This window comes from Leopardus geoffroyi, chromosome D1 (assembly GCF_018350155.1).
Source record: "Leopardus geoffroyi isolate Oge1 chromosome D1, O.geoffroyi_Oge1_pat1.0, whole genome shotgun sequence".
NCBI classification, from domain to species: Eukaryota; Metazoa; Chordata; class Mammalia; order Carnivora; family Felidae; genus Leopardus; species Leopardus geoffroyi.
The window spans coordinates 89,455,494-89,477,707 of NC_059329.1; the positions used below are offsets into that span (position 1 = coordinate 89,455,494).

At 45.8% G+C, this 22,214-nt stretch overlaps 1 protein-coding gene across 3 annotated transcripts in view; it reads right to left on the reverse strand.

The window, feature by feature from the left end:
• PAMR1 (peptidase domain containing associated with muscle regeneration 1) overlaps positions 1 to 22,214 on the reverse strand; it is a 158,790-nt gene that overhangs the window by 40,045 nt on the left and 96,531 nt on the right. For all 3 annotated transcript variants that reach the window (XM_045484979.1, XM_045484977.1, XM_045484978.1), the window contains 2 exons: positions 14,791 to 14,967; positions 8,833 to 8,961 (listed from right to left, as the gene is read on the reverse strand). In XM_045484979.1, coding sequence (XP_045340935.1) covers positions 8,833 to 8,961; positions 14,791 to 14,920 — 259 coding nt within the window. In that variant the 5' untranslated portion in view covers positions 14,921 to 14,967. The remainder of the gene's footprint in view (positions 1 to 8,832; positions 8,962 to 14,790; positions 14,968 to 22,214) is intronic.

Sequence of the window (22,214 nt, forward strand, 5' to 3'; positions counted from 1 at the left end):
CATGGGGCTTAAACTCATGACCCTGAGATCAAGAGTTGCATGCTTTACTACCAACTAAGCCCGTTGGGTGCCCCTATTAAAAAGTGTTGTTTTTTTTTATTTCTTAACTGAAAATTCCAGTATTTGATCATGCATGGTCTGTTTCTTTTGACTGATTTTTTCTCTACACTGAAGGCTATATTCTCTTGCTTCTTCACAATAGAAAATACATATTTTTCTTTTAACTGGTAATATCCTTTCCTCTATTAGGCAGGGAAGATGAGGGGCTGATCATTTGGAACCAATCAGAAATTAAACTAGTATGCAGCATGACGGGATATATGATTCTTCTAGAGGGATCTTGAAATTGAAGCACCAGAAACCTAAAAAAGTCTGTCTTTGATTTTCAACACTCCCCCTGAACCTCCCCCTCTCAGCTTCCTCCACCTCCATAATTGTAAGACTGGGAAACTGTGAGCTTTTGAGACTTTGAAATCACCAAGTTTTTGAAGTTGCAAAACTCCAGCATCCCGAGATCTTCTGCTTTGCAGTCTTGCCCGAGACTCTGCTTGCTCGGCACAATTTCATTTAAGAAAATACTTGAATTGCCTTTACTTTGGGGTCTCCTTTAGATACAAGTTCAGCAGGCTGGCCCACAGGTTCATCACAAGTCTGGCTAGCCACCCCCCCCCCCCCCCGACCTCTTTCACCTGCCCTGCCCTCAGCCTCATAGCTAGCCCTGGTCTAAGGTATCCTGGATGACCCGCCTACCCAGGAAGAACTTATTCCTCTGGAGTTTAGATTCTTTTAGATTTTGTGTTCACGGATATTTGACAGCTTTAAAGAAAACTGTGGATTTTCTTTGGTTTATCAAGTGATTTCTTGCTATTTGAGCAGGAAGGAAGGCCTTTTTCATGTCCTCCTACACCTTCGCCAGAAACTGAGCAATGATTGACGAGTTCTTTGACAATAGAAAATCCTCTTCAGGGGCGCCTGGGTGGCTTGGTCGGTTAAGCGTCCGACTTCGGCTCAGGTCATGATCTCGCAGTTTGTGAGTTCGAGCCCCGCGTCGGGCTCTGTGCTGACAGCTCAGAGCCTGGAGCCTGTTTCAGATTCTGTGTCTCCCTCTCTCTGACCCTCCCCCATTCATGCTCTGTCTCTCTCTGTCTCAAAAATAAACATTAAAAAAATTTTTTTTAAATAAAATAAAATAAAATCCTCTTCAAAGATTCAGACATGAATTCCCTGCAGTCACAGCTTTAGCAATATAAAATATGTTATATATAAATGTATACAGTATATATATAAAAAATATATAGTATATATATATATAATATATATATAATTTTCATATAATTTTATATGAGATGTAAAATACTACTTACCATATAATACTTGTTCTGGGAAGATTACCTCCTCATGCCTGGTATATATTTTCTTGTTCCTTAGGGAATTCTACTTTACTATTTTGGCTCTCTGGCCCTACATTCATTTCCTTCCCAAACAAAAGAAAAAAAAAAAAAAAAAAGAAAAACAAGAGCTCTCTTGCTGTCTCTTGCTTAGTAATGATAAGAATGGCAACCACCATTTATTGAGCATTTACTATGACTCAGGCTCCATATTAAGGGATTTACAGATAGTGCTTCATTTAACCCTCCCTCACAAAAATCCACAAAGGGTCCACTATTATTATCCCATTTTGTAAATGAGGAAACAGATTTACAAAGATTGAGTCACTTTGCCCCAAGTCACAGAGGGAGGAGAGATTCAAATCCAGGTCCTACTAGTTCCAAGCCCAGTTGGTAACCCCCACAGAATACAGTTACAGTTTGGATCCACATGGGCATCTTTCCTTCCCTGGAAGTTTCAGGACACATAAGTCCAGAACAAGATGAGGCAGTTTTCAGGGACTCCTCCTTGGTGATTCTACGGTTCCCTAGGAAGACAGCTCCATATATCAGTAGCACATAGATTTGTGAGCCTTCTTGCTCACGCTCTCTCTCTCAAAATTTGCTCTTGGTCATTCCACATTATGGCTCAAGGACAAGGCTACACAAATCGTCCTCCTGTCTCATATTCTAGCCCATGTTTTTAGGCATGGCTCGTGGCCAGTTCCTCTGTTCTATCCAAAATATGGCTAAGAAGATAAAATGTATTAAGGGTCCATAATCTCTCCTCATAAATCCTCTCTCATCTGGGTTGACTTCCTAACCTTCCATCCCCTAGATTCTCCATAGCCTGAAAGTCTGGGTCACTGCAATGTGAGCTGAAGGTATGGCATCCTGGTGGCTCTTCTGCTCTCTCATTGCTCATCTCATTCGGTGGCTAAAGAACTCAGCCTGAGGGCCACGTTAAATAAGCTCCACTCTGGGGCACCTGGGTGGCTCAGTCAGTTAAGCATCTGACTTTGGCTCAGGTCATGATCTCGTAGTTCATGAGTGCGAGCCCCGTGTAGGGCTCCGTGCTTCTGACTCTCCCTCTCTGTCCCTCCCCACTCACACTCTGACTCTCTCTCTCAAAAATAAATATTAAAAAAATTAAAACAAAATAAAAGTAAGTAAATTAAACAAGCAAACAAATTCCACTCTGAAGTACAATGAAGTGGTTCCACTTAAGAAGTCAACTTTCCAGTTTATGAAGCCTTGGGAGGAAGCCCTAACGTTGACTTGGACATCAGTGCCTTTTTAGCCACCGTCCAGCTCACAGTTCATAATAACCACTCCCTACAAAAGGAACCAGGATTCATGGAGAAATGGCTGGCGCCAGGACTTGGACATAAACAATCAAGGTGAACTTGAAACATCTGGTTGAGGGGCGGGCAGAAGGAAAGCAAGGAAGTGCCTAGAGAATAATGCTATAGAGTTGGCTTGAAGGGTCTTCACTGGTCAATTCTGGGACAATTTGAGCATCAGAAAGAAAAATGATGATAACATTGCAAAATATGGAAAAAATTTAAATTCATGCGTTCATAGTGCTGTGAAAGAGAAAGTCAGATGTGAGAAAATGATCATTGGTGGATCCAGGTGAAGGGCATATGAACGTACTATTCTTTCAGCTCTCCGTGAATATAAAATTTTTCAAAATAAAAAGTTGGAGGAAGGAAGAAAGCATCAGCTCCTTTCTGAAGCCTGGAATACTCTGAGCTTACTAAACCAATCTTCCGCAGGCAAGAGGATGTGAAGAAAGTCCTCTCCTGGGCTCACTGACCTCAGGCCCTTCTCCTATGAACTTGGTGAATATAATCTGTCAATTGTTATGACTGAATCAATCACTTAACGGGTTTTAAGACTGTCATACCAATTATTAAGAATATTGTCAAGGACAGTGAGCAAATAAAGGTGCTATAGCATCTGCTCAATACTGAATGCTCTATAATTCAAATATAAAATATTCTGATCCTTTGTGGCATTTGCCCGTCTCTTCTCCTTCCAAGGTTCTATATGGCACTCAGGAAAAAATGCCAGGGCTCCACAGATCTTACTCAGCAGGAAGCCCTCCTTCTGAATTAAACAACCTGAAAGGATCACTTGGGTGCCATCTACTGGGTAAATGCTTGCATTGCTCCAGCCAGGAACAGGGCACCAAGCGTTCAGCTCCTTCTTTATACAGGCAGGCAGCATAGTGCCCAGCAGTAGGCAAGCGCTCAGCAAACAGCGAAATGAATTACTTCCTCCTTTGAATTCCCTTCACATTTATTTTATGCCAGTATGAGGTGCAGGTGATAAGAACCTAGTCTTCTCACAGTCAAGCCCTGTTTCCATAAATTGGATTGTAAACTCATTGAGGGCTCATTGTTCTCCCTGGTGACCGACGCATAAGAAATGCTTCATAAATGCTTATGACTGTGATCAAACAACATACAATGTGCGAAAAGAGGCTTTCAGAACAAGCATAATGAAATTGAACAAGCATAACCGAACCAACACAGAATGAGATAGGAATCTGGCCATTATTCTGTTTGTTTCATAGCGCTGACCACATTCCATTTTTTTTTTTTTTTTTTGGTCTCTCCTCTCTATATTGCAAGATCCAAAATTACAGGGACCATATCTGTCTTGCCATTGTATTTCCAGGACCTAGGAGCATCTATTGAAGAAATATTTTTAGGGGGCGCCTGGGTGGCTCAGTCGGTTGAGTGTCTGACTTCGGCTCAGGTCATGATCTCATGGTTCGTGGGTCTGAGCCCTGCGTCAGGCTCTGTGCTGAATGCTTGCTCAGAGCCTGGGGCCTGCTTCGGATTCTGTGTCTCCTTCTCTCTCTGCCCCTCCCCTGCTCACACTCTGTCTCGCTCTTTCAAAAATAAATAAATGTAATAAAAAAATTTTTTTAAAGAAATATTTTGGGGGGTGCCTGGGTGGCTCAGTCGGTTGAGCGTCCAACTTCGACTCAGCTTATGATCTCGGGTTTTGTGAGTTCAAGCCCCGCGTTGGGCTCTGGGCTGACAGCTCAGAGCCTGGAGCCTGCTTCCGATTCCGTGTCTTCCTCTCTCTCTGTCCCTTCTCTGCTCTGCTCTGCTCACGCTCTCTCTCTCTCTCTTTCAAAAATAAATAAACATTAAAAAGAAATCTTTTTTGAATGGATGGGTAGATTAACGAATGATGCTCTCCGCTCTCTTTCCTAGGGTTCATGACCAGTTGCCCTGTTATCTGCTATCCTCAAGAAACCCTTGATCCTACACATGGGCACTCTCACTATCCAACCAGTCAGATTCCATATACAGCCAACTTTTATACTGAGGCTAAAGCCAAGACTCAACCAATAGGTGTTATTTGGAAAGGCTCACGCACAGGATTTCTTTGGGCAACTGCTCTCCTTCTGTCTTGTTACTACTTGCTTTAGCACTCTCCTGTATCCAAATATTCTTCTCTTTCCCTGTCCTGTCCCTAAACAAGCTCACTTATTTATACGGAGGGACTGGAGAACCATTTAGGAAATAATTGTACCCCCTCCTCCTTGGGATGGTGTACACTTCCCTACTTGACTGATCAGGGGCTTGGTCGTGTGACTTTTTGGGGGAAGTTAGTGGATGTGATGGGAGCAGAGGCCTTAAATGTGCCTGTGTGTTTGGCGCGGCCTCTAGTGTTTTTGCAACCCACCCTGAGCAGAGGACGTCCCAAGTAGCTGATGCTCCTTTGGGGCCGAGCCCTGAAGCCGGAGTGCAACCCAGGCCAACCCCGCTGAAATCAGTTGAACCTCAGCCAACCCACAGATGCATGACAAAGGAAAATAAACATTTGTCCTTTTGAGATGGTTTGTTACACACACACACACACACACACACACACACACACACACACACAAATGACTAATATAGATGAACACCTTATCACCACTACTCCTGGAAGCTTCCACTTGGAAATTCTGCTCTATGATCATAGTACCCCTCCCTCCTACACGTTCCGCTACTCTATTGCCACTGTACCTGCTTTTCCACCTCGCTGACACCTCTGGTCACTGCCCTTTCTCCAATCTCTTTCTGGTTTCATGTGGTCCCCAATCTGGACCATCATGTCTTAGCCAACGCGTGGACCCGCCAGATGACTGGTTTTATTCCCCCCTGCTGCCCTGCTGCCCGAGCACTGCCCAACCGTGTGGACTGTACCACCTACACAGGGGATCCAGCTACAGCGGGGTCCTTAGTCTGCTTGGACAAGCTTTACTTTGCCACGAGCTGGTGCCTTTCCTTAGTCCTCCTGCGGCTGTCCCAAACCTTCGGTAACTGCCCAGCTGCAGACGCACGTGTACTCTGCTGTCGGCAGGGTTTCACTTCCCACTTCTCAGCGGAAACAGAGCTGTCCGATGGGGCCTTGCCAGCAGAGGTAGGATGGCACTGTGCTTAAGGATGAGGGGTCTAGGGGCACTTGGGGGGCTCAGTCGGTTAAGCGTACAACTCTTGATTTCAGCTCAGGTCATGATCTCACGGTTTGAGAGATCGAGCCCGGCATCAGGCTGTATGCTGACAGTGCAGAGCCTGCTTGGGATTATCTCTCTCTCTGTCTCTGTCTCTCTCTCTGTCCCTCCCCCACTCGTGCTCAATCTCTCTCTCTCTCTCTTTCTCTCTCTAAAATAAATAAACTTAAAAAAAAAAGAAAAGAAAAAGGGGCCTAGGGGCACCTGCGTGGCTCAGTCAGTTAAGCATCCGACTTCGGGTCAGGTCATGATCTCTTAGTTCAAGGGTTCAAGCCCCACAACGGGCTCTGTGCTGACAGCTCAGAGCCTGGAGTCTGCTTCAGATCCTGTGTCTCCCTCCCTCTGCCCCTCTCCTACTCACGCTCTGTCTCTTTCTCTCTCTCAAAAATAAATAAACATTAAAAAATTAAAATAAAAAAAAGAACAAGGGGTCTAGAATCACACAGACCTAGGCACCTTCCTGTTTTACCCACAGGTGAACAAAGGCATAGCTCAACCATTACCTCCCCTGTCCCTGACTCCCTGGGATTAATTGTTCTTTGATCTATGTTCTCAGAGCACTTAGCCATACCTAGTTCACAGATTTTTCTTGGCTTCCCATTGCTCTTACAATAACATCTAAACTCTTGGGGCACCTGGGCGACTCAGTCAGTTGAGCACCCAACTCTTGATTCCAGGATGGTGGGATTAAGTACCAGGTCAAGCTCCACACTGAGTGTGGAGCCTGCTTAAGATTCTCTCTCTCCCCCTCTGCTCCTTTCTCCCACTTGGGTGTACTGTCTAAAATAAAATCAAGTTAAAGGGGTGCCTGGGTGGCTCAGTCAGTTGAGTGACCCACTTCAGCTCAGGTCATGATCTCACCGCTCGTGAGCTCGAGCCCTGCATCAGGCTCTGTGCTGATGGCTCGGAGCCTGGAGCCTGCTTCAGATTCTGTGTCTCCCTCTCTCTCTCTGCCCCTAACCCACTTGCATCCTGTCTCTGCCTCTCTCACAAATAAATACACATTAAAAAACTTTTTTAAATAAAATAAATAAAATGAAATAAAATTAAAAATAAAATAAAAATAAAATAAAATAAAATAAAATAAAATAAAATATAAAAACATCTAAACTCTTTACCTACTTTCCCTGCCTCTAAGGTCATATGTGAGCCAACTCCGGCAGATGGCTCCACCCCATCTCATACCACTTCTCTACTCACAAAGAAAAAGAGCAACTTCCCATATCCAAAGGGGAGAAAACCCCAAAGTTATCTCATTACCCCAAAGGTCAATGTGAAATCTAACCATGTACATTATATCTCTTCTTTCTTTTTTTTTTTTTCTTTTTTTTTTTAAACGTTTATTTATTTTTGAGACAGAGAGAGACAGAGCATGAACAGGGGAGGGGCAGAGAGAGAGGGAGTCACAGAATCCGAAACAGGCTCCAGGCTCTGAGCTGTCAGCACCGAGCCCGACGCGGGGCTCGAACTCACGGACCGTGAGATCATGACCTGAGCCGAAGTCAGACACTCAACCGACCAAGCCACCCAGGCGCCCCATATCTCTTCTTTCTTAAACTTTTATTGAGGGCGCCTGGGTGGCTTGGTCGGTTGAGTGTCTGACTTCGGCTCAGGTCATGATCTCACGGTCCGTGAGTTCGAGCCCCGCGTCGGGCTCGGTGCTGACAGCTCAGAGCCTGGAGCCTGTTTCGGATTCTGTGACTCCCTCTCTCTCTGCCCCTCCCCGGCTCATACTCTCTCTCTCTCTCTCTCTCTCTCTCTCAAAATAAATTAAAAAAACATTTAAAAATAAATACATAAAATAAATTTATCTGTATTCTGGATAATTTAACATCCAGGTTCATCCGAAAATCCTAATACACCAATTCTCTTCCAGATAGAGTGGAGTCCCTCAGCTGCAGACCACACAGCGAATCCTTTGCCTTAGACTCTCGAAACTCATGGCATTTTGCTGCAGGTGGGGTCAGGCAAAAAAAGCAACAGTACTCTATACTCATCTCTGTAAACTGGGACTATCATTCATAAGAGTAAATTCGCTCGAACTGTCAACTCATCCTGTTTCTGACTCAAATAGGTAGCATGTCGGGGCGCCCGGGTGGCTCAGTCGGTTGGGCGTCCGACTTCAGGTCATGATCTTGCAGTTTGTGAGTTCGAGCCCCGCGTCGGGCTCTGTGCCTCCCTCTCTCTCTGCCCCTCCCCCCACTCACGCTCTGGCTCCCTCTCTCTCAAAAATAAACATCTAAAAACAAAACACAAATAGGGAGCATGTAACAGAGGCTTAACAAGATAACAGTCTGTGGCTCCAGACTCTCAGAGGGACAGTCACTGTCAGGGCACTGCAGAGGGGAGTTTTAAACTGAGAGGTTAGATTTCCACTCCGTTTTCAAGGGCTTATTGAAACTCAGAGGGGAACCCTAATAAAGATTAAGTAATTCTTAGAGACGAAGTCAAACCCAGAAAGAATCCCTTCCCTGGGAGAAGCGGCATGCCGACAATTTGATGTGGGTGCCAGGAATTTAACTCAGGATTCAAGAAATTCACCAATAGAACTTGATATTTACAATGCACTACAGAACTCAGCATGGTTGAAGCCTCATTCACCAGTTGCTGACCATGGCTAACACACAACTGCTTCTGTGTTAACAGACACGAGGCGTGCTGGGTGCAGAATGTCTTGGCTTCATTTAGGAGAAAGGAGAAGATTTAAGAGCGGATATAAACCCCTGGTCGCCAATTCTAAACAGATGTCCACCATCCACACCCAGCAGATGGAAACACGCCTTTGTTTTGTTTGTTTGTTTGTTTTTTTATAGTCTTACCTAGAAAGCCCTCTGGCCGCAGCTTTCCAGAACTCAGATTCCAACAAGACAAACCTTAGTGTATTGCAAGCTGCCACGTGAACACAGCATGCACAGGGAGGGGGCCGCGTCAGGGTCTACTCACGCATGCAGTCTCCTCCGTACCAGCCCGCCCGGCACTCTGCGCAGTAGATGCCCTTCACGTAGAAGTCGTCCAGCGTGCCCCCCCACGAGCCGTTCCGGCAGGCCTTGCAGTTTTCAAAGATGGTACAGCCTGGAAAATTCCCCAGCAGAAGGATGTTAGATTAGGCACTTATGGGTTCTGGGGCGCCTGGGTGGCTCAGTCGGTTGAGCGTCCGGCTTCGGCTCAGGTCACGATCTCACAGTTCGTGAGTTCGAGCCCCGCGTCGGGCTCTGCGCCGACAGCTCAGAACCTGGAGTCCGCTTCAGATTCTGTGCCTCCCTCTCTCTCTCTCTGCCCCTCCCCCGCTTGCACTCTGTCTCCCTCTCTCTCTCTCAAAAATGAATAAATGTTTAAAAAAATTAAAAAAAAAAAAAAGCACTTACGGGCTCTAATGGACAGCAGGAGAGAGACGCCATACCTTCTCAGGGCCCCATCTCAGATGAAGGCCTCTGGGCCTAGAAAGGTGCCTGAGCCCTCGGGAAAAGATACTCATTCTTAGGAAAATGCCAGAGTCACCAGAATCCACAGCGAGGAGTCCAAGGTGGGGGGTGCTCTGAACCATCTTCCGAGTTAGTGGCTGACGTTTTGAAGTAACATGAAACTACTTCTAGTAAAAGCTAGAATCTGTCTATCAACGTAGCATATTTATTTCTCTTTCTAAAAGTATTATGTCCATATTGTGGACTATTTAGAAAATTCAGACAGGCAAAGAGAATTAAATTAAAAACACCTAACGGTCCATCACCCGGGAACAACGATTGGTAACACACCCTCTCTGTGTATATACAAAAACACATTTTCTCAAAATGAAGCTTGTGTCATAGACTGTACATTCTGTTTTTGTTACTTAGTTTTTCAGTTAATAATAGATAGTATCTTCCTGTTCTGTTAAATAGTCTTCTATACCATATACTTCCATAACCCAAGTATGCCGGGGAAACAACCTTAACGCCTAATAAGGGGCTCACCCCAGAGCATGTCGCACTGCCCCCACCAGCAGGCCACAGCAGAAGGTTGAGCAGCTCCCAGTTAAGGGTCATTTTTTTTTTTAATTTTTTTTTTCAACGTTTATTTATTTTTGGGACAGAGAGAGACAGAGCATGAACGGGGGAGGGGCAGAGAGAGAGGGAGACACAGAATCGGAAACAGGCTCCAGGCTCTGAGCCATCAGCCCAGAGCCCGACGCGGGGCTCGAACTCACGGACCGCGAGATCGTGACCTGGCTGAAGTCGGACGCTTAACCGACTGCGCCACCCAGGCGCCCCAAGGGTCATTTTTAAAACACAGCCTCTTGAGGGGAGGGGGACAGTGATGAAAGATAGAGATAATTCGATCCCACTTATCAAAATGGAGAGCTGAGTTCTCCGGCTGTGTTTCCCTGAGCAAACTGCTGAAGCTCTCCGTGCCCTCACGTTATCATCTGTAAAATAGGGGGTAAAAACTGTACCTAAGGGTTATTTTAAAAATTAAATGAACACATACATATAAAGGACTCGGCACATAGTACATACCCCCCAAATATGAACTATAATTCTTACTCCGCACTCCCATACCTGCCTGTGGCTTCTCCTACCACTGCACATAACCTGCTCAATGTTTAACTGCCTGTCTGTTTGCCTATGACAGACTGACGTCAGGAACTGCATCTTGTTCAACAATATATTCCCAGCACTTAATGTGATACCTGGGACATAGCAAGTGTTCAAGAAGTACTATTTGAATGAATGAATAAATGGACGGGATGGACGGATGGACGAGGGACGGGTGGGTGGATGGAGAGATGAACTGCTAATCCAGGTTTCTCAACCATTGGAGACGACCAGCGTTTCCTTGAGCTGATAGCACACCTCTGTGATCTGGGCTGAAACTGGGTTTTCATCCGCCCGTAGTGTGCACTTGCAGTCCTCTCTTTGCACACCACCCTGATGCGGCTTCCCTGTCCTAGTGCTTCCTCCCACCAGAGAAGAAGAGCTGCTGATATGGTTCATCAAATCCCAGTGGGTCATGTGGCCCACAACCGGGTCCCAGGGGAGTCACCGTGCTTTCCACAGGCCATCTTCACCCATGTGCCACTTTCCCCGCTTTGGTTCCCTATCTATCCACTCTGCCACTGAGGAGGCAAACGGACTCCGAGTCTGCCCCTAACTACCCCGCCAACTCTCTCTCTGGGCACAGTAACTTCAAGGCCTTTGGGTGCAAGCCACAAAAAACAGCCAGGTGATCAAGATGAGCAAGGCTATGACACAAAGACACTAAGTAGCTCACGGCATTGCCAGAAAAGCCAGAGGACTGAGTTCAGAGCTACTTAGCCTCAAGCCACACGAAAATACACGGCACACTCGATCCAGGGAGGGCCCGAGTGCTGCGGGACACCGTGGGACATCACTACTGACATCCCCACCACCATGGGCCTGGGTGTGGATCTGCCTGTAACCACTGCCACCAGAGGAGATGGTTGTCTACCATAATGAGAAAAAGAATAGAAATTCTAAAGCTGTGCTGCGATCTCATCTCCCACCTTTGAGACTGGCAAAAATCCACAATGATTTGTGTCGCAAGGCTTTGGGAAAACAGCACCCTCATACCCGGCTGCTGAGAATGCCAAGTGCACGGGGGACGATACAAAGGCCGGCAACATGACATAGGCACCTCTCTTTGACTCAGCAACCTCTCTTCCAGGAACCTACCCCAAAGAACACTGCAAAATACTAAGTGATGTATGTCTAAGGCTCTTCGCTGTAGTATTATTTATAATAGCAAAAGGCTGGAAACAACCCAAATACTCGTAAACTATAGGAGTCCACACAATGCAGTTACATGCAACCGTAAAAAGAAATGGAAAAAAAATGGCTTTATCCATCCGGTCAGTGAGTGATCTCCAGCATATAGTGTTAAGAGGAAAACAAAAAGCAAGGTAGTTAGCGGTGTTTATCGTAGGCTGTCTTTTGTGCCAGGGGAGAGATATATAAATGTATATACAAATGTGTATATGCTCCTGTTGTCAAATACAGAACACAGATGGAAACAAAAAACCTGCCTATATATCAAGTACGTGGTGTAACACCACAGACGAAAGAACGACTATATTTAGGGGGATGTAGCCTAAAAACCGTAATAATCAGTGGCCTTGTTAGTATTAATGGCGTTACCGCAAAAAAAAAAAAAAAATAGTGCTATTGCTATTTTGTACAATGATATTATGCTATAAGATAAAGCCAATAAGTGATTAGGTTAATACCATTAGGAAACAGTGTCTTCACCATGACAGAAAAGACACGCAAATATAAAATTAGCAAAGTTAATTAAACCACCTTGGAATATTACATTTGCACTTGAGTACCGGCATAAACTCCTTTTTCTCTTTGTTTAAAAATACATATTTCCTAGCCCCATCCACTTTAAATAAATAAATGATAGCCTAGTACAACAAGGACAGTCCAGGAACAAGGAACATGTTTGGAGCCCAGATTATGGCGTCAAGCCCAGAACTCCTTGGAGGAATGGCTGACTCCAGATCTGGGGCAGAAAATACACAAGAAGAGCCTGAAATCAAGTAAGATCTCAAACACTAGAGTGGTCATGTCAGAAGAACACAGATGGACACGGAGGGGGGCCCCCCAGTGTCCTGAGATAGGGGGATGTATGCATGAAAATGAATCATGACTGAAATGGATTAAACTACATAAGCAGAAGCACCTAAGTTCACAATTTCACGCTGACACACACCATGCACACGTTTCTTTGATCACCAGTAAGAACTGCTAGGGCATCAACTCACTATTCTGAAAATGAGAAAAAGAAAACAAGCCTTTATGTAACCTGCCCTTTCAGGAACAACCAGCTGGTCACCGCTTAGGTCCAAAGATCATTCCTAGCATTCCTCAAGGGGGCGACACCGGGTGCCTCTTGTGTGACGTAACAGGAAGATGTTGGTACGGCTGAGACAGGTTGTTGACTGCCGTCTGTACAATGTAGCAGGAAGCACAAAGCACCACTTGTGAAGTTCTCTTACTTATCATAAAATCAAAGCCCCGCCCTCACCCCAACAGTGACCACCAGGCTTTTGGAAATACTGAAAATCGTTCAAAGACTGATACCACTACCAAGGATCCCGGGTTGAGAGACCCTGGTTTCGTTCCCAAAATTTCCTTAGAAAATCTGGAAGCATTACTCAAGTATTTCCCTCCAAACCACACTAACCATCAGAAAATTGGGGCAGTTGGTTTCTTTTCTAGATCAAATGGACAAAGGCTATACCGAGGTCACTCGAATTTCCAAACTCAGCATTTCTCTCTTCTAAGAAGGAAGACAGTTTAGAAATATCACTTGTTTACTTGAGCCCCATTTTCTTTCCACTTCTATAGCTTCCCACAAAAGAAACTTCCTGGTAGTTACGTGCATCATTCTGGGCGTTTGTCAAAGAGGGGGGAAAAGCAGAAACGAGAGAAATTCCCCAAATGCACTTGTGACATCCTTTTGGTCTGCAGCCCAAGGAAAGCGTGTTGGAAACTCTCTACATCTTCCTTTTGATCTGGCCTACGAGGGAAAAGGTAAGACGCCCCTGGGAAAAGCCAGACGTGCCAGGGAGCAGACAGGAAAGCGCCTAGAAATTGTTCGGTGGCTTGCTAATCACATTGGAAACATCTTCAGTCTGAGGCTCGGGGTGTTCACGGGCCTCTGGGCAGACAGGCACTGCAGTGAAAAACAACAATCACTGTCCCCTCAGTGGTGGGGATACGGTGGCTCAGAAGAAGGCAAAGAATGGTACACGGTGGCCTGGGAAGGTCCCGTCTCATCTTCAGATGCTCTTATATTACTGGGACCCCCTCCTAAATGTCCAGCTCAGAGCCAGAGCGTCATCCTTGACTTCTGCTTTTCCCTTCCCTTCCCCATCCAGCCAATGCCAAACTGTTGTCAATTCCACTCCCTTGCATTGCTCTGAAATCCCGCCACCTCTCTCCATCTGCAAGGCTTCGGCATTCATTAAGGTCTCCGTTACTACCCACCACCCCCCCGCCTCCCGCCCCCTTCCTCTAATCCTTTCTCCATACCTCAGCCAAAGAGAAAATCGTGTTTCACGTCTTTACTCAAAGATCTCCAATGTTGCTAAAATTTCTTCAGGATATAGCCTAAAGTCAAAGCACAACGTGCAAAGCCTATCGGGGCTTGGACCCTCAGATAGCTCTCTTAGAATCTTTTCTCTTTGTCTGTTTCTCACTCTTCATGTTTCTCATCTCTCTCTCTCTCTCTCTCTCTCTCTCTCTCACACACACACACACACACACACACACACACACACAGCTTCCTTTGGCCAGACCAAGGAACATGCAGTTCCCAAACCCCATGCTTTCTCTTGCCACAGGGACTTAGCACACGCTCTCGGCTACGGCTTGAGCTCTCTACCACACCCCGTCCACCCCGTTCAGTTTGCTGCTTCCACCTTCGGCACACCTATCACCTCCTCCAGTAAGCTCCACGGCCACCCTCCGTCGCCATCCCCGCTCCCATGGCACCTGGTGCTTCTCTATCACAGCACTCCCCACGCTGTGTACTGTAGCTGCCTGTTTACTCGTCCATCGCCCCCGCCAGGCTACAAGCTCTGGGAATGCAGGGAATATGTCTTTTTTTAAAAAAACATCATTGTATTCCCAGTATCTGATATGGTCCATAGGAGCTGCTGAGTCTTTCACTAAATGACCGAAAAAGTGGATGAATTCACAGCTTTCCCATGTTAACGGTGAAGAGGGTTCTAATTCCTCCACTTCCCTGGCCTGAAGTTAGAACAGGGCAGAATCATGCCACTTTTCATGTCGTGGCATCACAGCCTCCTGGTATCTGTCGGCCAGGATGTTAAGCCTCTTCCCATTCACGACCTCAGCAAAGCCGAAGGCAGCCTGAGGTCTCGCATTCCATGCTCACCTGGGTGAATGAGGCAGGAGTCGCACTCATTCTCCTCGTTCCTGCAGCAAGGGATGGTGTAGCCGACTACCTCCTTCTTTCCAGGGCAGACGCATTCGATCTGATCGTATTCACAGCACTCCCGACACATGATATTCCACTCGGCTCCCGGGCAGGCCTCATTAATGACCGTGTACTCTGAAATGGAAACCGGCAGCTGAGCACAGGGGTTCTGGTAGGAAGGGGTAAGACCCATGAGGGCTCTACTGGGACGATGCAACCTTGCCCTATAAATGCATCATCCTGCCTGAACGATAGAGAAGGCCGTGGGGACTCTTCCTAGGCCAGTGTCTCCAAAGTGGGGTGGCCTGACCTGAAGGGTGTTCAACACCATCCACCGGGGCACAGATGAAATTGTGTTAGAAGTATAAATCATTTTTATTTCTTAAAAAAAAAAAAAAGCTAAGAACTGATGCTTTATCAGTATATAATCTGTGCGAATACACAAAAATAATATAAACAAGTATACATTTCTTGAGTGTCTATGCTCATTTCTATTTTTGCTGGGGTGCATCCGGCTACTGCTTACAGCTACATAGGTTGTACACTGCACAACTCCAGGAGGAACCACTCAACTGAACACCTGTATAGCATAACCCAGACATTTGGGCCATCAAAAAAGTTTGGAGACTACTCTCTAGACGAGGCCATTCAAGTTCAAGGCTAATTGCCAAGCAGAGACCATGTCATTTCCTCCAAACTTGGCTCCTCGATTTTGCAGCATGCCATTTTTATCGTATCTTCAAAGCTAACACCAACAAAAAAGACAAAAAGTATCTTAATTAGTATGTCTGGGAGAATTTCAATGTTTTACCAGGGTGAACTCATTGGCAAAACTTCATTCAGTCCCCAAATACAACTGAGCGTTCTTTCCCATGAAAGAGAGAGAGAGAGAGAGAGAGAGAGAGAGAGAAAAGTATTTCTGGGTAGAACTTCTGTCTTTCTTTCTTTTTTAAAACATACCTTAAGTAAATGAAAAAGAAAAACCATCTGGTAAAATCTATAAGAGGACTCGGTTGGAGGCTGCCCAGAAGAACCCAGCCTAAAAAACAGACTGAGTTTTGATTGGCTCTTTTTTCTCATCCACTCTCAGTTTCTAAAAATTTTGCACAAAGACGATGACTGAAGAAGAAATAGGTCAGATATTTGAGGGGGAAAGCGAATCTGGCTTCTCTGTGAAGTCGTCCCTGAAAACCCTGGGCAAGGATCCCCCAACATGCTTTGCAGGCCCACATAAACCAACACTAGGATCTGTGGTGGCTTCTGACCTCTCGAATTTCACAGTTTAGTTTTCTGTTTTCCCCTCCTAAATTTGGAAGCCTGACGCTGAGCTGATCATCCTTAACCTGCCAGGTAGAACCATCCAGAGAAACTATCACCATCTCCTGTCAGCCTCAGGTCATAAGAACATTCTAGCATCATAGCAAGGAACCACTTGCATAATAAGAGATGGTTCCTGACATGGAATAAATTTAGCTTTTTGAAAAATTTTCTAATTTTCCCCCCACAAACTTTGGCCAGCCAGCAAAGGTCCTCACGATGGCATTTGGGAGTGATTGGTAGAGATTACTGTAATGTCACTAGTGAGGTTTTGTTTCCCCCACTAGTTTGCGGGCCCCACCAGGACAGACACCGGGATAGATACTCGGCTTCCCATGTTTCTGATGTTGGCTGGATGAAGTGAATGACTTCTAAAGTGTAGACAAGGGGCGCCTGGGTGGCTCAGTCAGTTAAGTGTCTGACTTCGGCTCAGGTCATGATCTCACGGTTTGTGGGTTCAAGCCCCACGTCAGGCTCTGTGCTGACAGCTTGGTGCCTGAAGCCTGCTTCGGATTCTGTGTCTCCCCCTCTCTCTGCCCCTCCCCTGCTTGCTCGCTCTCTCTCAAAAATAAATAAACATTAAAAAAATAACTTAAATAAAAGAAAATGCAGATGAGAACATAATGGTTAAAAATGAGAAAGAGCAGGAGAAAACACAAAGGCAAATCTCCATCGTATTTGGCAACGAGTCCTTAGATACGACCCTTAAACATGAACAACAGAGAAAAAACAGATAGATGGGGCTTTATCACAATTAATAAATTTTGTGCCACAAAGGACATGTCAAGAAAGTAAAAAGACAGCCTACAAAACGGGGGCAAAGGTCTGCAAATGAAATATTTGATAAGGGCTTCGTATCAAAAATACATAAAGAACTCCTACGGCTCCACCTCAGAAGGACAAACAGGCAAGTAGCATGAAGCCGTATTTCTCCAAAGAGGATAAACAAATGGCCAATAAGCTCATAAGAAGATGGTTGACATCACAAGTCACTGAGGAAATGCAGAATAAAACCATGAAGAGATACCAGCTCACAGTACCAGGGTGGCTACAAAAAAGAAAAATAATAAGAGGTGGCAAAGATGTCGAGGGACTGGAACCCTCGTGTGCTGCTGGTGGGAAGGTAAGGTGGGTGCAGTGGAAACCAGGGTGGCGGTTCCTTCAAAGGCAGACACCGAAATATCACTGAGGCCCAGCAATTCTACTCCCACCTACCTTCCCCAAAAAATCAAAAACAGAGACTCAAAACAGATGCGTGTAGGCCAATGTTCATTGCAGCATTATTCCCCGGAGTCAAAAGGTAGAAACAACCCAAGTGTCCATCAGGAGATCAGTGAGTAAATACAACGTGGTGCAGGATACAAGGGTACTCAGACCGTGGAATATTACTCAGCCATGAAAAGGCATGCAGCACGGCTGCTACCTGCAGGTGCCCAGGATGGACAAGATATGGAGAAAAATAAACAAATTAACCTGCACTTGCCTTTGAAAACCTTCATGGCTGGTGTGAGGGAGACAAGAAAGGAGGGTTGTTGTGTGGGACGACTTCCACTACCACTGACCGATGTTGACTACAGTACAGTATTAATAAACTCTTGTCATACACCGTATTTAATGTAACTGGCAATAAGGCAGCAGAGGAACGGGTCTCTATCTGCAGGCAGCCGGACCTAGAATGAGGCAAAGCATTCCTGAGCTCACTCTTGTATGGAAAAGCAAAGGACTGTCCACGGGTGCTTCGAAGTGACAAAAAATACACCAGTACCGGCTGTGGGCACCTTCCAATGTTCTGAAAAATCCCTGATTTCTGCCAAACACCACGGCCTGAGACCGAGCATCCAAGCACGGGAGATGATCGCCCACCATCCCACAGCGAGAGAAGAGACAGAAGAGCCATTGGCTCAGCTGTGATCATGTGACATTCGGCATCACATACTACTCATATTGCAAGACATGGCTCGTTTCTCAAGTCAAAATTTATTAGAAATGCTTGCTTGTTTTGCACAACACCCACAGTCCAAGGTTTTACTATATAGCATACCAGTTCCTTACTTAAAATGTTCATGTTGGCTCCCACTGCGTTTGGAACAAAGCCCAAATGCTCCGTCATGGCCCACAGGCCTTTGAGAACCCACCACTCCGTACCCCTCCAAACGTTTTCTTGGCCATGGTCTCCCACCTTCTAGAAGTTTCTCAAAACCACCAAGCTCTTGTCCACCTCCGGGCCTTCACGTTTGCTTTTCCCACTGCCTCTGTTTCACCCTTTTAGGCCTTATGATAAATGACACCTGCTCAGAGAGGTTCTCACTGACTTCTCCCCCGGAAGTGCATAGCTCCACCCCCCCCCGCCCGCCATGATAATCTCTACTAAGTGTTCCCTTGTCTAGCCCTTACCACAACTTATACTCATTTTCTGCATTTCCATTTACTTGCCTATTGTCTGCATCCCTTACATGACCATAAGCTGGTAGGAGCCGCATCTAACTTGTTCACGGCTGCTAGGGAAGGGTCTGGCACACAAAAGGCGCTCAATAAATGCTTATTGAACGAATCCGCCTTAACACCCGAGCTACCTCTCTTCAATAGTCCAGTATTTCCATCCAGTAGGTCCAGCTTGGAGCTACAAGCCAGGGGAGCTGGCTTCATCCCATAATTTGCTATTGGAACTAAGGCACTTTCCATCTGTAGAGAAGTGCCTGGGACAGTGGGTCCAGGCTGCCTGCCTTGGGTCCAGCCCCTACCTTGTCCAGCCGTGCACAGTCTGAACCCCGGGAACAGCAAATATGCCTGTGGGATGTGGCTCGTGTCTTAGCCCTCCCTCTGTTCACCTTAGGGTAAGCCCTACATCCTTCAGGCTTTTCTAAGAATTTATAAGCACGAGTAACTCCTGGGAGGGCAATGGCAGGATAAAAGTAATTTGTTACTTTTACAAGCCTTTAAACTTAAGAAGGCCAAGTGAGGTCGGCTCTACTCCAACAGAGAGTGACGTCCATTTCCCCCTAAGCAGCAGGCAACACCTCTGGCCCAGCCATGGAATATTCTGGCCTCCTTTTTACCCAGAAATTAATTCCCTACAATGCCTTCATTGACATTTCTTTTAACTTCAATGAGCAAGTCCTCCTCTGCCCTCCCAAGCCCATCATATTAACTTCATAGGTAACGTCCCAGGCGCAAAGGGAAAGATCCCGGGAAGCTATTCTGTCTGCCAGGTCCACCAACTTGCTCCTTTTCGAGGATTCTGTGGGTGGCAAACAGAATAATGGCCCTCCCAAAGATGTCCACACCCTAATCCCCCAAAACTATGAAAATGTTGCCTTACAAGGCAAAAGGGATTTTGTAGATATAACTAATTTAAGGATCTTGAGATGGGAAGAGTATGCTGGATTGTCCAGGTGGGCCCAGCATCATTGCAAGGACCCTCGTAAGAGGGAGGCAGGATGCTCAGAAAGAGGTGACAACAGAAGCAGAGACTGGACTGACGTGCTCTGAAGATGGAGGAAGGGACGACGAGCCAAGGAACACAGGCAGCTTCTGGAAGCTGGACAAGGCACGGGAACAGACCCTCCCTGGAGCCTCCTGAAGGAATGCAGGCCGGCCGACACCTCGATTTTAGCCTCAGGAAACTCATTTCAAACTCCTGACCGCCAGAACTGGAAGAAATAAAGGTGTGCTGTTCTAAGTTACTAGTAAATCCGTGGTAATTTGTTACCGCGGTAACATACTAACAGAACTAACATGCTGCGTCTTCTCAGAAAAAAATAAATAAATAAAGGTTTAACCACCCCGTCCCTCAGTTTCCCCACTGAACACAGTGCCAAGAATACGGGGGAACTGACAAATTCATTCTTTCATTGCACAAGTATTTACCAAGTGTCTGCTTGTGTCCTGTAGGAGGCTGGGTGCTGGGATATGATGGAGAGAAAAACAGACACCCTTCCAGCCTTACAGAAGTCACTGTTTTGTAGAAGAGGAGACTAAGGGCAAATGACCTCACAAACACATGATCACTAACTGTGGTAAGGAAACTTCAGGATGCTCTGAGAACAAATGGATGGTCATGAAGGGACATTAGTACCAAATCTATGGGACTCACAGGGTTGCTGGCGGGGGGGGGGGGGGGGGGGAGGACGTTAAATACAACCATAGGTAGAGGGGCACCTGGCTGGATCAGCCAGTGAAACATGTGACTCTTGATCTCGGGGTTGTGAGTCCGAGACCCCACCTGGGGTATAGCAATAAATAAATAAATAAATACATGAGTAAATAAATCTTAAAAAACAAAACAAAACCAAAAACTCAGAAATCCGTGTAAGTGCCAGAGGAGGCAATGGTTTTCATGGTTTTGTGACTCGACCTGTTCCCTCTGGTCTGGCAAATCCATCACCCTTCTTTCTTCCCAGCTTTAACAGAGACGAGAAGGTGCCCTCAAAATATATGTGTAAGAAATAAATAGATAAGTGAAATATTCTGTAAGAAATAATTAAAGTTGACCAGCTGAAGAGATTTTAAAATGCAGTAAGCAGACAAAAGCAATCTCCTGGACTTTTCCTCCCTCCATTTCTTAGAATTACATTTGCAGAAAAGGCATGTTGGTCATTTGGCTTTTGCTGTATAGATTTCAGGGAATGTCAATATGGTGCTAGAGGCCAGTTCCAGAAAGTAGGGTTGAGAGAAACCTCTCCAATAGCAGAAGTTACTGGATGTACGTGTGAATACTAAAGCATGTCAGCATGTGTTTACCTAAAGTGCTTTTATATTGTTCATGCAATTTAATCGTCAACGTGACCCAGGGAAGTAGGTTTTTCTTTCAAGTGAAAATGATGTAGCCTGACTTCTTCACTTTACCAGCGAGGAAAAGGAGGAAAAGAGCTAGGTAGGAGAAGAAGTAAAGAGAAATGCCAGAGCTTTTCTGGGCAATTAATTCTGGGAGGACGGGAGGCCGATACAGACGTGTGGGCCCAGGGAGGGGGTGAAAAACCCACTGCTCAGGGGGCAACGGGCCAGGACCGCCCCCAGCATGAGCAGCTACGGAAGGTGAGCAAATTTTACTCTGCCGTCCACATTTAAGAACAAAACCTTATATAAGCTGCAAATGCGCCTTATCCTGTCAGCTCTTCCCAGGAAGGAAGCACAAATAAAGCACAAAGAACTCGCCTGGGATAAACCAAGGCACTGAGAACACACGTCCATGACGAAATCGAGCTCCGAGAGTTCTGCGTGCCACTCACACTTGTTCATGCCGAGCTCTTCCACTGGGTAAAATATTTATGGTTCTCTTTTTTTTTTTTTATGAAACACTACACATTTTAATATCAAAGATTCCTTATGAAAGCTTCAACAATAAAATCATAACGGAAGGAAAAATATTGAGGAATATCTTTAATATGGTTGCTGTCTGGATAGACAGCAAGCTTCAAGTTGTCTTATTCCCACGGACATATATATACACATACAGATACTGATACGTGTGCACACATAGTCTTCTGGAAACTGGTGACATAGATAACGTTTCCGGTTAGAAACCACTGTTCCTGGGGCGCCTGGGTGGCGCAGTCGGTTAAGCATCCGACTTCAGCCAGGTCACGATCTCGCGGTCCATGAGTTCGAGCCCCGCGTCAGGCTCTGGGCTGATGGCTCAGAGCCTGGAGCCTGTTTCCGATTCTGTGTCTCCCTCTCTCTCTGCCCCTCCCCCATTCATGCTCTGTCTCTCTCTGTCCCAAAAATAAATAAACGTTGAAAAAAAAAAAAAAAAAGAAACCACTGTTCCTTTTTCTTTACTTCAATCATGGATGTCTTCTCTTGACACTTAAGAGTCTCCAAAAGTGGTTTCAAATTGCTGCATAATTATCTCATGTGTGCAGGTGCCCTCTCCCCTCTTTTTTAATTTTTTCATCAAAATTAAAGGGGCAGATGGGGCGCCTGAGTGGCTCAGTCAGTTAAGTGTCCGACTTCAACTCAGGTCATGATCTCGCGGTTCGTGAGTTCGAGCCCCACATCAGGCTCTGTGCTGACAGCTCAGAGTCTGGAGCCTGCTTCGGATTCTGTGTCTTCCTCTCTCTGCCCCT